The 15,814-nt window shown below is 34.0% G+C and overlaps 1 protein-coding gene across 2 annotated transcripts in view; it reads right to left on the bottom strand.

Moving 5' to 3' along the window:
• The window catches only part of AOX4 (aldehyde oxidase 4), a 106,263-nt gene extending 94,612 nt beyond the window's left edge, over positions 1-11,651 (bottom strand). Inside the window, exons 1-3 of one of the 2 annotated variants that reach the window (XM_007494592.3) lie at positions 11,469-11,651; positions 7,141-7,198; positions 6,656-6,752 (exon numbers count right to left, since the gene is read on the bottom strand). In XM_007494592.3, coding sequence (XP_007494654.1) covers positions 6,656-6,752; positions 7,141-7,198; positions 11,469-11,528 — 215 coding nt within the window. In that variant the 5' untranslated portion in view covers positions 11,529-11,651. The remainder of the gene's footprint in view (positions 1-6,655; positions 6,753-7,140; positions 7,199-11,468) is intronic. The other variant, NM_001291668.1, reaches the window with a different exon arrangement.
• Between the last annotated feature and the right edge of the window lie 4,163 nt (positions 11,652-15,814).

Raw genomic sequence — 15,814 nt, 5'->3', positions numbered from 1 at the left:
GGTAGCAATTGGGTTGTCATCTAAACATAAGTAATGACTTCAAATTATGGGTCTATTTATTAAGGTAGCATTATAATATATAGTAAGAGCAATTACTCACATGAGGAAATTCCCAAACCCAAAAATCATTTGGATTATGAAGATAAATGGCAAGAGAATTAGTAGTGATATTGTGATAGAAGAATATGACGGATGCAGAAAGAAGCAGAAAATGGATATATAGATTATAAACCTGACACCAAGGCATGATATAGTAGTGATAGGGAACTCCAACTATCTGGACATTTGTTGGAGCTCTCTTTCTGCTAAAAGCAAAGCACCTGATAAATTCCTGATTTGCCTTAGGGATAATTTCATTCCTCAAGAAGCAGAAAAAATAAATCATGGGACTTTTATTCTGGGTTTGTCTAACCAGTTACAAAGAACTGGTGGTCAAAATTAAAATAGAGGAAATATTGAGAAGTATGTTTGAGAAGCATTCACTCTAAAAGTTTTGTTCATGCTCATTCAAGTCATGTCTTCTTCCCCAATCAAAACATGTTTCTGTTGTCTTCTCCCATCATATATTTTGAACCCCTTTTATATTGTTAAATTTCCCTTCATTCTAGACTTTTTTCTCTTTCCTACTTTCATGGAAACTAAACTTCTTTTAGAAATCACCAAATATACAGCTACCTTCTCTATGAGTAGGTTCTCCCCTTGGGTCCCTGACACATGGAGCCAAGAGAAGTGTATAAATATCTTGCTTTTTTATAACAATGGCAGATCCTCTTTCAGTTCCATCACTTAGCAATCTATTTTTAAAGATTAAACTTTTGTTATATGGCCTAACTTGTTTAGTAGGACTGCTATTATTAGCACTATGCTTGTTTGTTATGCCAGAGCATATAGTACTATAAAATTGGCATGTAAAGCCAAGAAAGATGAAAATTACAACAGCAAGGTCTAAGACTGTGATTTTAAATTGACCCATCAAATCATGAGCCTAAATCTATTGTGAATCTTTTGTTCATTAAATCCCTCATTTTATACTCTCTTCCACAAAGAGGGAAGAGGGAGATGTCAAAAACCAATGTCCAGTAGTAGCCTTCCTTATCTGATTATTTTTTCTGATGATTTATGATATTCAAAAAACTGATTACTCACATAACTCATCTATAGTGTCTCATCCTAACTCAGTTCCTAAATGGAGTTTCCTACTGTCCCCTAACACTATTGTCTTTGAAGACTTTCATAACACCCTCATTCTTATATACAGAATGTAGTGCAAGGATCACTGACAATATTTTGCTATCACCCCTTTCAGAAAATAGTAACATCATTCCACAATTCCTAAAATTAACCAGTTTCTAAAGAATAATTCACCATTTAACCAATAATTTAGTCAAAATCAATATAGCTTAGTAGTGACACAAGCATAAAAGATAGATATAACCAAGTAATGATCTAATAAACAGTTATAATAATAAAGTCATAAAACATTGTATTCTCACTGTATCACTCACAAAATAACAAGCATTAATGTTCAAAATTTCTTGAGTAGTGCATAGAGGTCAACCCTTGGTAAGACTTGAAAACTAAACAATTTCAAAAGCAACAGGAAAAAAAAAAGACTACCCATACAGCTTTCCTAAAATTTGATATATAATAACTATTCTCAAACTTAGCCACTACTGAGCTTAAATCAGCTTGCAACTGAAATTGGAAAATAAGAAAAACATTTTAAATCATTGAAAATGGAGATCAAAATTTATTCTTTTCATATTGGTATAAGTTCTTGAATAATATTCGAAAAAAAAAAAACTTTAAAAAGGAAAAGAATGATCCTAGGATTATATTTCTATTTGTAACCACTAGGGGTCACAAAAGATTTGGGCTTGTGGTCTAAAAGCAGATTCAAAGACACAAGTTTACACTAATTCTGCCTTGTCAATGTAATTATTCAATTTGTGAATGACTCATCATTATGTTCCTTTTTAGAGAAAATCACTTTCCAACATTGGAGTGGAGGGACTCTCTAAGATTTCCCACACCCTCGTGCCACCAACAAAGGAACCCAAGTAAATGCAAAGGATACGGTCAACCACAGATGCTTATGAAAAATAAAATTAGACCAGTGAGATACAATTTTTAAGAAAAAAAATAATTCACTTAGAAATAGGTGTCAGTGGCCATTTATCTATATTGAGGAATCAAATGAGGACCATTTGACTCTTTATGTGTTTGTTTATGAATTCTGTTCCTCAGAGCTAAGCTACCTAAACAAATGTCAATAATAAAAAGAAAGTGAAATCCACAGTCCTACTTTGCTGCTTTACTTTTCCCCTTTCTAGGTTCCTAGAAGGAATGAGTTTGAGGAAGAAAGTTGATGATGTTGCAGCCTCTGCTACCATCATGCTTCCCTTCATTTTGGTGTATTCTCTTTTCCTTTCTCCTTAATAGATCCTTAAAATTTCTGTATATGGGGAACTCCACCCTTCAGTCCTCATCTCACTTTTTTTTCCTGTCTTTTTGATCCAGGAGAAAAGCATGTCCAAGGATTTTAATCTTTTATCTTTCATGGTAGAGGAGGCAATTCAAGCCTTGCCTGAGGGACTTTTATAACCCCATCTATCCATAATACGCTGTCTAAAACCTTTTTGCATCCATCTATCATATCCAAATTCACTTGCCTTCTATTGTCCTCTTGTTTTCTTTTTAACTCCAAAGTCCTTTTTACTTTCACCAATTCTGAGGGACTATAATATCTACATTAATGCTCTACCTTATAACATTCCAGTTCTCTATCCTCAACTCCAAACACTTATAGACTATCTTTCTTAACTTTCTAGAAAAGGATGGACACATTAAGAACTCATTCAATTAGCATTTATTTATTTATTTAGTGCCTACTCCATATCAGGCACTGTGCTAGGTACTGTGGATATAAAAAGGAAAGAATCTTTGTCCTGAAAGATCTTATATACTATTCCGTCATCTATAACTGCCGTCAGTATAATTCTGAATGCCGATTGTCTCCTATCATAGCTTCCTATCCTTCCTTTTTCTCCCTCTACAACAATTTTTAAACTATTCTTCATATTAATCAGGACCTCTCCTTTTAATACATTACTGTTCAGGCTTTATTTTACTCTCTTCACACTCCAAAATCCATGGTTGATCAATTTAATAATATAAATCTGCTGGAATCCTTTGTCTAATCTAAATCTAACCCTGGATTTACCACTATGATCTGCTTTCTTTTCTACTTCACAACTCTAAACCTAGCAAAATATTGTCACACAAGAGTGGAGTAAATTGGAACTTTACATAGTCATGTTATATGACCTAACTTATACCTTTATTGCTTCACTGACCAATATTCTTATTCTTCCCTGATTGTCATACTACCCTAAGTGACTACTATAAATGTCCCTTTCTATTAGTAGAGACCCTTACCTCCTCACATTCATAATCTACTATTTTAGGACTGATTTTCAATAAATGGAATTTTAGGCTTTGGCCATTTTGAATGAAAAAAACAAGTTTCTCTAAAGATGTTTTTTTTTTTTTCCCCAGACTTTTCATTTCTTACCTTCATGGAAATTCTGGAAAAGAATTTTCTTCATCAGTGCATATTAATTATTTTTCCACAGTTTATAGTCTGAGTGGCTTGAATCAATATACACATACAAAATAATTAAATGATAGGTCTCTATGGAATTTTTTTTTACATTGAACTGAATTTTTTTTAAGTTGTGATTATATTTGAACAAAAAAGATTCTTTTCTCTGAAAAGACCATGAACAATTATATACTCCCTCATTTGTTCATTAATTTTTTATTTAAATAACTCCTGAAAATGAGACCTTGTTTCATAACAGCTTTAAAAGTTAAAATTAGTCTGTTGTGAGAGAAGGGAACATTTTGATTTGAGTTTACTTTTCATTAACTATGCCATTCTTCCTGTTAAGGACTTCAGAAAGCCAAAAACCCTTCTCTTCAGTGGTAGCTTTGATCTTTAAAAAAAATAATCTGATTTTCATCTTGATTCCTCTGTGTTCAGAGGAAAGGTATCTACCTGCTGCCAACTCATGTGGATGGTTCATTGAATCTGCTTTGAGAAGCACATAATGTTGAAAAACAATGGGATTGTACTCCCAAATTAGAAAATGTGTAGGTATTCCATAAGTATTTCCTTTCAATTTACTGCATGAAAGAGAAAAAGACTTTTAACTGCCTGCTGAGCCAGAACTAAAAGTGCATACAAAAAGCTGCACTGAAAAAATCTGATCTCCTACCTCCTTGGTGAAGATCAAGCAAAAACTGGTGTAAGTGAGAAGAGACAGTGATGTAGTACTAGTTTCCTATTCTTCTCACTCAGATCTACACATGCCTAGAATGCATTTTCTGTCTAAGATGAATGTATATTGGCGATGGAAGAGACCAAGTCACAATCTGTGAACTTTGAGAATTCAGAGAAACCCTCAGGGTTCTGGCACTCAAAGTCCATAAAAGAATCTAAGCTGCTAAAAATAGCAACTCCTGAACCCTGTGAGGAGCCAGCTACAAATTGACGAAGAATCCTGGTGACTCTCTCCAGTAGCCAAAAGAGAGTGTTCTTCGGGCAGTTCACCCTTCTGCTATGCCATGTTTGGAAATGAGATTGATAGGATGAATGTTTAATAGCAACCACTTTAAGTTTGAACCCTTTCGCTGTGAAATCTAAGGTGCTAGTAGGAATGGTGTCGTCCAGTTTAGGGTGATGGGGTTGTTTGTTTTTTAACTTACTTTTCTTGGCTATGTCTTTGCAATAAAGATTCCTTGTTAAAAGAATAATTCATGTTGTTGACTATCAAGAGTATGTCATTATTTAAATGATACTGGGGAAATACTGAGAGTGGCACATTATTTGGGGGAAATAATCACTTGGGTAATTGATTTTGAAGAAACATACTAGATAAAGGCTTGAGGAAATAACATTAGAAGAAAGTCATAACTGCTTGGGAGTGGTCCCTAGATCCAGGGAATGAAGTGAGAACAATTGCCTGATTCTGAGTTCCTGTCTTGATGGATGAGTTGGGGCTAGAGAAAGTGAGTCCCATAAACTCTATACACAGGCTACCTGGGATTGTGGGACCTCAAACTATTAGTAAACTCCCAAGAACATACAATTAGACTAATTTCATTGATATGAGGAACTTCTGGTGTGAAAATTCCCTTTACCAGTTCCTAGCAGCAAATCTGTAAATCCTGGTCTTGAAGAGCTACCTGGAGAACGTGGAGAGTGTGATTCGCCATTGAGTACTTGGATAGTTTATACTACAAACAGGATTTAAATCCTGGAGTCCTGATTCAAAGGTTCACCCACAATCCAATAAACTACCCTGTCTCTCAGGCACTACCACATCATCACTGTAAGCTTAAGTGTAGTTATCCTAGGTTATGAGGGACACACGGAACAATCTACAGTGCTTTCCAATTTGTTTACAAAAGGACGTGGACACAGAGTATGCCCAATCTGAGACTCACCTACAATATTAGGCAAGCTAGTAAAACAAGATCCAACTGGGAGAACTGCCAAATCTATATTTGACATGCAAATAAGCTGCCCCCCCTTGTTTGTTGAATCAGTTCTTGTGATTCAGACAAACTTGTGGCTTACTCAGCAGGTTTCACAAGTAAGAATTCTCATATGGAGATGAAGAAGGAAGGACAAAAGGACACACTACAAAGGTCAAGCACAAGTACAAGTAGAGGAGACAACTTTGTTTGCAGTACGATAAGTATAAGGAGTGCCATAAGAAACTTCTAACCAAAAAGTATTTGGAGGAACTCTAAGGGTCTTTCAACTATCTAAATTCTATGATACTTATAATTATCTCAGATCTTCTGAACAGCCACTGTTGTTTTTTAGCTTTTACATAGAAATATTTACTTCAAAGTAATAAAGCAAATATGCACAGTTCCTGTAGGCAAGCAGAAACTCTAGGTGATTTTAAATGCTAAAGAACAATGTGAATATTTCAACTAGACTCTAGCAATCTAGTGATTCTAGATTCCTGACATTAAATTTACTATCAATAATTCTATAGAAATTAGTAAGATAGAACATATCAGCATTTCAATACTTAAATATAGAATTTAATAATCCAAAAAGTACAAGTTAAGAAATCAACAAATGAAATTTGCAAAATTATGCCAATGGAACTGACTTGTGAAAGAGCATTCACCAGAAAAAAAAGTGACTGTTTATCACTTCTGAAACATCACTAAATTTCTCTAGGACATTGTATTTAGGTATTATCTAAAATAAAAAGTCCAAGGAAGCCCAAATCTTCAATCCTGATTGATATTTGGGGGATTAATGTTCTATTCCCAAAAAGTAACCACAAAAATACATATACGTTTTCTGGGATATGGCACATTAATAATCTATTACTATGGTAGCTGAAAACAGACAGATTCATAGGAAAGGGAATTACCAGAGGCAGCAAGTCCAACCAGTATACTACCACAATAAACTTTAGACAATCAGGAGGCACACACCTCAAGAATTCAGTGAGCCTAGTGGGAATTGTCCAAAGATATCTCAGAGGAAGAATGCTAGGTATTCACTCCTCTTTCTCATCCCTCAAACCCAAGATCCCCCAGCATGGATCATGGCAAAGGATACTGGATCTTCTTGGTGTCTGGGTTGTATTTTGATATCATCACAGTGCAGGCTCCACAGTCTCCTGTTCCACAGCTATATTTGGTTCCTGTCAGGGATACTAGGAAATAAAGTAATCAAGGAAATAAGGATGCAGACAGCATAATTTTATTTTCAATTTTCCCACTGTTGCAGATACTTAGGAAGTAATGAGTCCAAAACTGTGGTCATAGCTGAATGGCTAACTTTTCCATACCACAGATACTCTAGATCACAGATCTAGAGAGTTAGAAGACACTTTAGATACTTTTTACAGCTGAGAAAAGTAGGCCCTATGGAATGAAGAGATTTACCCAAGGTCATAATCTTTCTCTAAATGAAGAAACATCCTAAATGTAACATTAATTACATATAGCTTGTTTCTTGTTTTTAGAGTTGTTTTAGGGATTCTTAGTTGACTTTAAATTCCATTAATCACAATGTTAGAAAAATTAAAAATGCAAGGATACGATTTCTTCTCAAATAATCCATCAGATTCCATTCAGGATCTGCATGTCTTTCTACTACCTGCATTGAAAAATGAGAGAAAGATTTCAATAATATGCTGAAATCAATCCATCCAAGTTATTGTACTTTAATTTTGCAATGTGGAGCATTGCTTTGATTCCCTTGAGAAGGGGAAATTACCTTCTTAAGACTTTGTTTTGTCATATAGAGAAATATTATAAAATCCTGCAACAACCATCCTAGCAAGATTTCAGTTTCTTTGAGCTTTTCAGTTTAATTCATATATATTCTCACTGGTCAATCAGTTAAGCAATTATGAAGTATTTACTATAAGCAGACATTGCACTAGGCACTTAGGAAACAAAGAAAGAGTGGAAGGAATATTTCCTGACCTCCAAAAGGATATATTCTTTTTGTTTGTTTTAATCCCTTATCTTCTGTCTTAGAATGGATACTAAGGGTAAAGGTTAGACATTTGGAGTTCAGTGACTTGTCCAGGATCACCCAGTTGGGAAAAGAGGATATATTTTAATCATGGATACAAGAAAATAATTACATACACACAAGATCTATCACTAGCAAGTGGTAGGGACAGGGAAAGGACTCTTAGAAAATGTGGAATTGGAGCTGAGTCTAGAAGGTGACCAGAGAAGAGGCGAAGTGGGCTGTAGAGATTTTCAGGCATGGGAGATAGCCCACAGAGATACAGAAATAGTAGGTAGCAAATTGTGTGGGAAAAATAGCAATTTTGTATATCTGATAGATTGTATGAGGAGGAATAAATCATAATAATATTAGAAAGGTGGGAAGGGATCCAATTGTGAAAGACTTTAAATAGCAAACAGAAATGTATACTTGATCTCAAATGTATTAAGCAACCACTGCAGTTTATTGAGGAGGAAGGGCAATGTGGTCACATCTGTGCTTCAAGAAATTCACTTTGGCAGCTAAGTGGAGAAGGATTGGAAAGGGGAGAGGCTTGAAACAGAAGGCCAGTTAGTTAGAAGGCTATTTCAACAGTGATAAGATGAGGTGATTAGAGCTTGCGCCATTGTGGTAGCTGTGTGAGTGAAGAGAAGTCGATATATAGGATGTTGTTAAGGTCAATTACAAGGAGAATATGTTAAGTTCATGTGGTCTAATGACTAGAGATATAGCCTCAAAGTCAACAGGATGTGGATCCAAGCCCTGTCTTTAACACAAAGGTTATGTGATCTTGGGGACCACTTCACCTCTCAGGGTTTCCTGGACACTCTCAAAGTCTATAAACTTCAAAGTAGATTCCATTCTCCATTGGTTGAGAGAGCCTGATGACCAGATATACCACTATACTCATAAATTCACAAATCTCTTCTTCTAAAAAAAATAGTAGATAAATTTTCTAGAGAGTTTTCAAAGATTTACATCCTTTTCTTCTGTGGTTAGAATGGCCTGAGTGCAGAGCAGAGAGTTAGAAGAAAACTGACCTATGTAAAATGGAAGAAACATGGGTGACACAGATATGATGATTGTTAACAAAATATTGAACCAAGGACAACTAAATGGCTCAGCGAATAAAGAGCCAGGCCTAGATACAAGAATTACTGGGTTCAAATCTGACCTCAGACACTTCCTAGCTGTGTTACCTTGGGCCAGTCACTTAACCCTAATTGCCTAGTCCCTTATCCCACTTCCGCCTTGAAATAGATACAAAGGATCCATTCTAAGATAGAAGTCAAGGTTGTGTTGTTTTTTTTAATGTATTGTACCAAAATTTTCTCCTTAATTTCCAAATTTTCCTTTTAAGACATTGAAAGGGAACCTTCTTCCTCAAAAGCATAATTCAGGACCCTTCATTATCAGCCATAGATTCATAGAATGACACTAGCCTGGTCTTTTCCAGTCTGCAATGTTTTTTTACAAACTTTGTAAGCAGCCTCCCAAGTCTGACTATTGATTTCACACTTTCACCATGCACTTTTACTACTCTCTGTCCAAAGTCTGACACAGCCATAGACATAAAAAAGTCTACCATACACCAATGCCAGCACCAATTCAAAGAGAAAAGTTATACTTAATTGTCTTGAAACTTATAAAATTTCAAAAGAAGAGTGAATGAAAGAGTAAGAAATTAATAAAAAGCATACTGCATTCAATCCTAAGGTCAGTCAATATACAAGACTTCTAGCTATTTTTAATAAATATTTCTATAGCTATCTCAGGAAGGCAGTTGCCTCCCTGTAGAAGTAAAGGGACCATTGGAGAAGAATAAATCTTCCTTTGAATTCCTTCAGTAATAGGTTAAAGAACAAAACTGGTATATTTACATTTGTACCTACAAATGTACGATCTATACATTTGATCACTCCCTCCACTACATATGTACACACACAAACTCATTTTTCTCATATTTCCAAGAATTTTGAAAAAAATAGCTTCAAATAGCTTGTTCTTTACTCCCCCCTCCCCTCTCTCTTTCCCCTTAGAGATTTCCAAAACAAAGTAGCAGGAAGAGGAAGAAACCAAAAAATGACACATTTAAAATATTGAATGTTTTAGGAATGTTTTTATTATTATTGAAACATTAAAGTATAAACATCTGATCTTACTTTTCATATATTATATCATTTGATCCTGACAACAGCCTTTTGAGGTAGATGCTTTTACCATCTCCATTTCATAAATTAGGAAACTGAGGCTGAGAGAAATGAATTTACTTTTCTAAGATCATACTTATAATGACCAATAGACAGGATTTATAAGGTCTTCTGGACTCCAAAGGTCTTCTGTTACTCTAACGAGTAGTCTACCGACTGCCTCATGAACAATTTCAATTAGGAAAAATAAAGTAAAGAAGAAAACTTTTTTTTTTCATTAGAAAAAAGTGATATAGGAGGCAGTTGGGTGGCTCAGTGGACTGAGAGTCAGACCTAGAGATGGGAAGTCCTAGGTTCAAATCTGGCATCAGACACTTCCCAGCTGTGTGACCCTGGGCAAGTCACTTTACCCCCATTGCCTAGCCCTTACCACTCTTCTGCCTTGGAATTCCAAGACAGAAGGGAAGGGTTATAAAAAAATAACAATAAAGAAAAGAAAATGATAGTATAAAAGGCATGTAGGTGGCTTAGGGGATTGATATCCAAGCCTGGAGATCCTGGGTTCAAATCTGGATTCAAACCTTTCTTGGTTGTGTGACACTGGGCAAGTCATTAGCCCTCATTGCCTAGTCCTTACTGCTTTTCTGCCATGGAACCAATACATGGTATTGATTCTAAGATGGAAGGTAAGAGTTTTAAATAAAAGAAAAAATGGTCACTTCTTCCAAAAACTTAATCTACTTTTTGTTCTGGGTTATACATGTATTATCAACCAAAACACATTTCCAAATTACTCATTTTGTAGGTGAATAATCTTATAAAACCAAAACCCCTAGTAATATACCCAAAGAGATGTTTTCATCTGCTTTTATACTCCAACAGTTCTATCTCTGGAAGTTAATAGCATTCTTTTTCATAAGTCTCTCAAAATTGTCCTGGATCATTGCATTGCTATTAGTAGCAAAGTGCATCACATTTCATCATTCCACCATATTTCTTTCCTTAAGTTCTATTTGCCTTCACCTTACTCTGGATACTGACAAATTGTTACTCTATATATTTCAAATAGAGGCAGACATGACTTTTTAGAAAAAAAAAATATATCCTAAAAACCTTCTCCTGTTGCCATGTGGTAGATAAAATCTGTATATTCTGCTGATACAGAGACTTCCTCATACCAGCAAACAAAGCGAGACTTTAAGAAACTCAGTCAAATAAATGAAGGAATCTATGACAGTCACAGTTTAGTCTCTAGAATAGTTTTTTAGCTTAGTAGAATTCACTGTAACACATGAAATTTGCTCAGACAAGTTTAATTATAATCATTTTCATCACTATTACTATCAAGGTCATATTAAAAGTTTATTATATTAACCCTTGGTGAACTCAGTCAGATAAAAGTTTAATTCTAAAAATTTCTTCCATATTTGGACAAGATTTGAAAACTGTATAACATCTGCTAAGTTACCAAGTACTCATCATTCTTTAATAAAATCTAAAGGAAAATAAGGAAACAAATCAGTCATATTTGTATTTAATTAGTACAAAACTTATGTAGAATATATCTGTCTGAAACATATATAGAGAATACCTATCACTGACTCAGTTCTGAATGCAAAAAATTAGTTAGGAATAAGATGAGGAAAGAAGAAAAGAGTTGAGAAAGTATCTTACTGAAGGAAGTCTAACTGAGCTTTAAGTCCTTGTTCATAGAAAATCTATGGAAATTCCCCATAACCATGCCAAAAACTCACCTTTTTCCCATTCACAAAGAAAATCAGAGGGTCAGATTGTTGAGAACTGGTAGAGGACATTGCCAAGAGAATGTTCCAAAAAATTAAAAGTAATATCCCTAGCAACTCAGGGAGAACATCAGTCTGTCAATATGAGAAGAGCAATGAATGATTTATATCAACTCTCTTTCCTAAATGGAGCAATTACTGTTGCTTCCCACACTGCTTAGAATTTTTTATAATTAATGCTCATAGGGAGTTACTGCCTCTTTGCATCATGTAGATTCTTATCTGTGTCCAACTTGGATTGAGTGGAGAATCAACATAAAATGAAGCAATAATAATACAAATTAATTCTGAATAAATACCACAAATACAAAAAGCTTTTAAAAATTATGGTTAACCATTATATAAATCTATAACATCCAATACTTTATTTAGCTTTTAATACTTTAATACTAAATACTTAGATTAATTATCATAAGTTTGTTTTTAGAACAGAAATATTTTGGCATTAAAAATTTCATTAAAAATTAAATAGACTGAAAGTATTTAAACCTAAGAATCATAAGATTTAAGAGCTTAAATGTGACCTTATAGATAACTTAATGAAATTCCTAATACCAGGAAAATAAGGCCCACAGAATGGAAATGTCATCCAATTTCATACAACTGTGGCTTTTGATTTTTGATCCTATAAGTTTAAATACAATGTTCTCTCTAGAGCCAAATTGTTCTGAGTTGTAAATGCTAACAAATAATCATCTCTGTAAAGATGGTCTATTCATTTATATTTTCTTCACTGTACTCATTTATTCCTTAAAATAAGAATTTTCAAGTATAAACTGCTTAGATTGATCAATTAATTTATTTAAATTAGATTTAACAAAATTAACATTTTCCAGGAGTATTTCTTCAGAAAATAAAAAAATAAATTGCTCCACCTTTATGAATGGAAATTGTCAATCCATCCCACTGTAACACCATTAAAATAAGGAATAAATTCTAGGCTGTTCAAATTCCAGGAGAAGAAACTTAAGGCCACCTATATTTCTACTGAGGTGTCACAGAACTAGAAGAATAGATGTAGAAACTGAGAATCAGAGAGTTTATATGATTTGTACAAAATTATACAGATAGTAAGTCATCATATAGATAAACCAATATCAGGGCTGGAATGCTCTTTTGACTCTCAATCTTGTGCCTTCTCCATCAGACCAAGAAAAAAATATGGTAAGAAATATGAAGAGGACATATTTATTTCTTCCTCTGCCACTGCTTTCTCCTATCCTATTTAAAATTTTGTGGTGTTGAGTAGAAGCCCCAAAGGTATATTTCATTTAATTTTAGTAGCCATGGAATCAAAAAAGTAAATATAAAGTAAATTGAACAGTGGACAAACACTAGCAAAAGGAAGAGAGGAAACAACTTTCAGTAGAAGATGGCCCTTTATTTAAACCTTCAAATCAACAATCTTTTTTCTTAAAACACCTACTATGTGTCATGCACTGTGCTAGACACTGAAAATACAAAGATCATGCCCCAAAAGAGATTATATTCTACTAGGAATCCAGGAGCACTGGGCAAAATATGTAAAGTATTGCTCTTGTTATTGTTCAGTCAGTCAGTCATGTCCTAATCTTTGCAACCTATGAACCAACTATCCCTGGGATGTTGGGGGGGGGGGGGTTTGGAAAAAATAATGGAGTGATTTGCCATTCCTTCTCCAGTTTATACATACAGGGTTTGTGTCTTGCCTAGGGTCACACAGCTAGTAAGTGCTTGAGGTCATGTTTGAACTCTGATCTTTCTGATTCTAGCCCAAGAGCTCTCTCCACTATGCCATCTAGCTGCCTCATGTATGAGCATAGGTAACTATAAAATCCATATTAAGAAATTTGGGATTGGGAAAAAGGGAAAGCTAACAAATGGAATGTTCTAGAAAGGTGTTGTGTAAAATATTCTAAAAGAAAAGAGGATTCTAACAAAGGAAGGAAACAATCATTTCTCAAGAGAGGAACTTTTTCACAACCTCTCTTCATAGTCAAATGTTTAGTTTCATATTATTATTCTTTCTGGTTATATTTTAAGCATTGAATATATATTATTTTCCTGTTTTTTTAATTCTACATTAATTCAAAGAAGCCTACAAATATTTCCCTGAATTCTTCATATTTGTCAATTCTTAGGGCACAAATTTATCCTATTCTAACCACACAATCTAATTTGTTTAACCATTTCCTACTGATGGACACTAGTTTTTTTGTTATCACAAATAAATACAGAGGCTTACCCACTTGATGGGTAAATAGATCAGTAGAATTTCCAATTCAAATAGTCTCATTTTAAAATAATTGCAAATTTCTTTTTCAGAATTGTTGGATAAATTTGTAATTTCACCAACAGCATATTCATGTCACTAAAGTCTCTTGAGCTGGGAAATGACATGGTTTTAGGAAGATGATTTTAACACTAGACATTTATAGATGAACTTGGAAGGACAAGAAATTGATTTAAAATGAAAGAGAAATCTTATATTTCTGAAGCAGTCATATTCTCCTGAGTAGCAGTAGTGAAGTCATTTAAGTAGCAGTTACTTCTGAAATCCAAAAGAACTGTTGGATCTGACCAGATACAGTAAAAAAAACAACAGCAACTACAACAACAAAAACCCCACCAACACCACCTGCATAGAGACTATGTAATTTTAAAGACACTCAGAGATTAATTTCCATCTGAGAAATAGTCATTAGCAACTACTAGTCTACTTTATCATCCTATAAAATCTTCATGGAAAATAATCATACATTGAAGATATCCTTAATCAAAACATAAGAAATCAACACTTGTAGTCCACAGCATCACAGTTACCTCACAGATGGGTGTAAATAATAATTTTGTATTTTATCATTACTTTCTATTACAACTTTCTATCCTTGGTCATTTCAAGAAAATTTGACTTGTTAGAAATAAATTAAAGCTTTAAATACCCTCTTAAAAAAAACAAAACAGCTTAAATAAAAGAAATGACTTAATGATATAAGAGGAACAAAAATTCACTGAATAAAAGCACTTCATTAAAAAATAAAAGTAGAATTGGTTAAATAGATACAAATGTTCACTGAAGAAAATAATCCCTTAAAATTTACAGTTGGAAGAATGAACTCTTTGGGACATTAAGAAATAACTGAATAAAGTCAAAAGTATTTGGGGAAAAGAAGAAAATGTGAAATATTTCATTGGTAACACCTAACATAAATAATAGATTGAAAAGAGAGATAATCTAAGAATTAATAGATTATGTTAAAGCTATGATCAAAAAAGAGCATGAACATCATCCTTCAAGAGATTATAAAGAACAACTGTCCTGATTTCTTAAATCAAAAGGGTGAAATAGAAATTGAACAAAACCATTAATGTCCTCTTGAAAGAGATCTCCAAAGGAAAACTGCGAGAAATATTATAGCAAAATTGCATAGTTCCCAGGTCAAGAATCAAATACTGAAGTAGCTAGAAACAATTCAAATATCATGAAGCTATACTCAAGATAACATAAGATTTAGCAACTTCCATACTAAAGGAATAGAGGGTTTGTGATATGATATTCTAGAAGGCAAAGGAAATATGATTACAACCAAAAAACCTACCCAGAAAAACTGAGTAGAATCCTTTAGGAAAAAGTAGCTATTCAATGAAATAAAGGACTTTCAATGGTTCCTAATGAAAACCTCAGAGATGAAAAGGAAATTTGTCATTCAAATGCAAGAATCAAAAGAGGATTTGACATGGAGAAAGACATAAGTATGAGTCAATTATTTGGGTATGATTTTGAAAAATTAAGGAGGGAAAAAGAAGGATATACTGAGAGAAGGGGAAGGGAAAGATAGAAATGGGAAAAGTATCTCACATAAGAGGCAAGTAAGATAGAACTTCTGCAGGGGAAGGGATTGACAGGGTGGTAGGCAAAATTTCACTCAGAATTTGTTCAAAGAGGGAAGAATATATGCATATGCACACTCTGTAGGGTATAGAAATCTATCATATCTAACAGAGGAATAGAAGGTGAAGAGATACATTGGTCAGAAACAAAACAGACTTTTCAGGAGAGACAAGAAATAAGAAAGAGAAGAATAAGTAGAAGAAATTAGGATGGAGAGAAATATATAGTAGCTGTAACTGTATGTGAATGGGACAAACACACTTAAAACTGAAGTGGATGGCAGAATAGATTAGAAATGAGAATCCAACAATAGCTTATTTATAAGAGATACACTTCAAATAGAAACATAGAGAGAGAGTTAAAATAAGGGGACAGAGCAGAGTCAATTAATCCTCAGCTGAAAAATAAAGGCAAGGGTAGCATTCAT

The sequence above is a fragment of the Monodelphis domestica genome, chromosome 4, assembly GCF_027887165.1.
Source record: "Monodelphis domestica isolate mMonDom1 chromosome 4, mMonDom1.pri, whole genome shotgun sequence".
Lineage (NCBI taxonomy): Eukaryota > Metazoa > Chordata > Mammalia > Didelphimorphia > Didelphidae > Monodelphis > Monodelphis domestica.
Note: the sequence above shows the minus strand (reverse complement) of the source record. Positions and strands in the feature narration are given on the sequence as shown.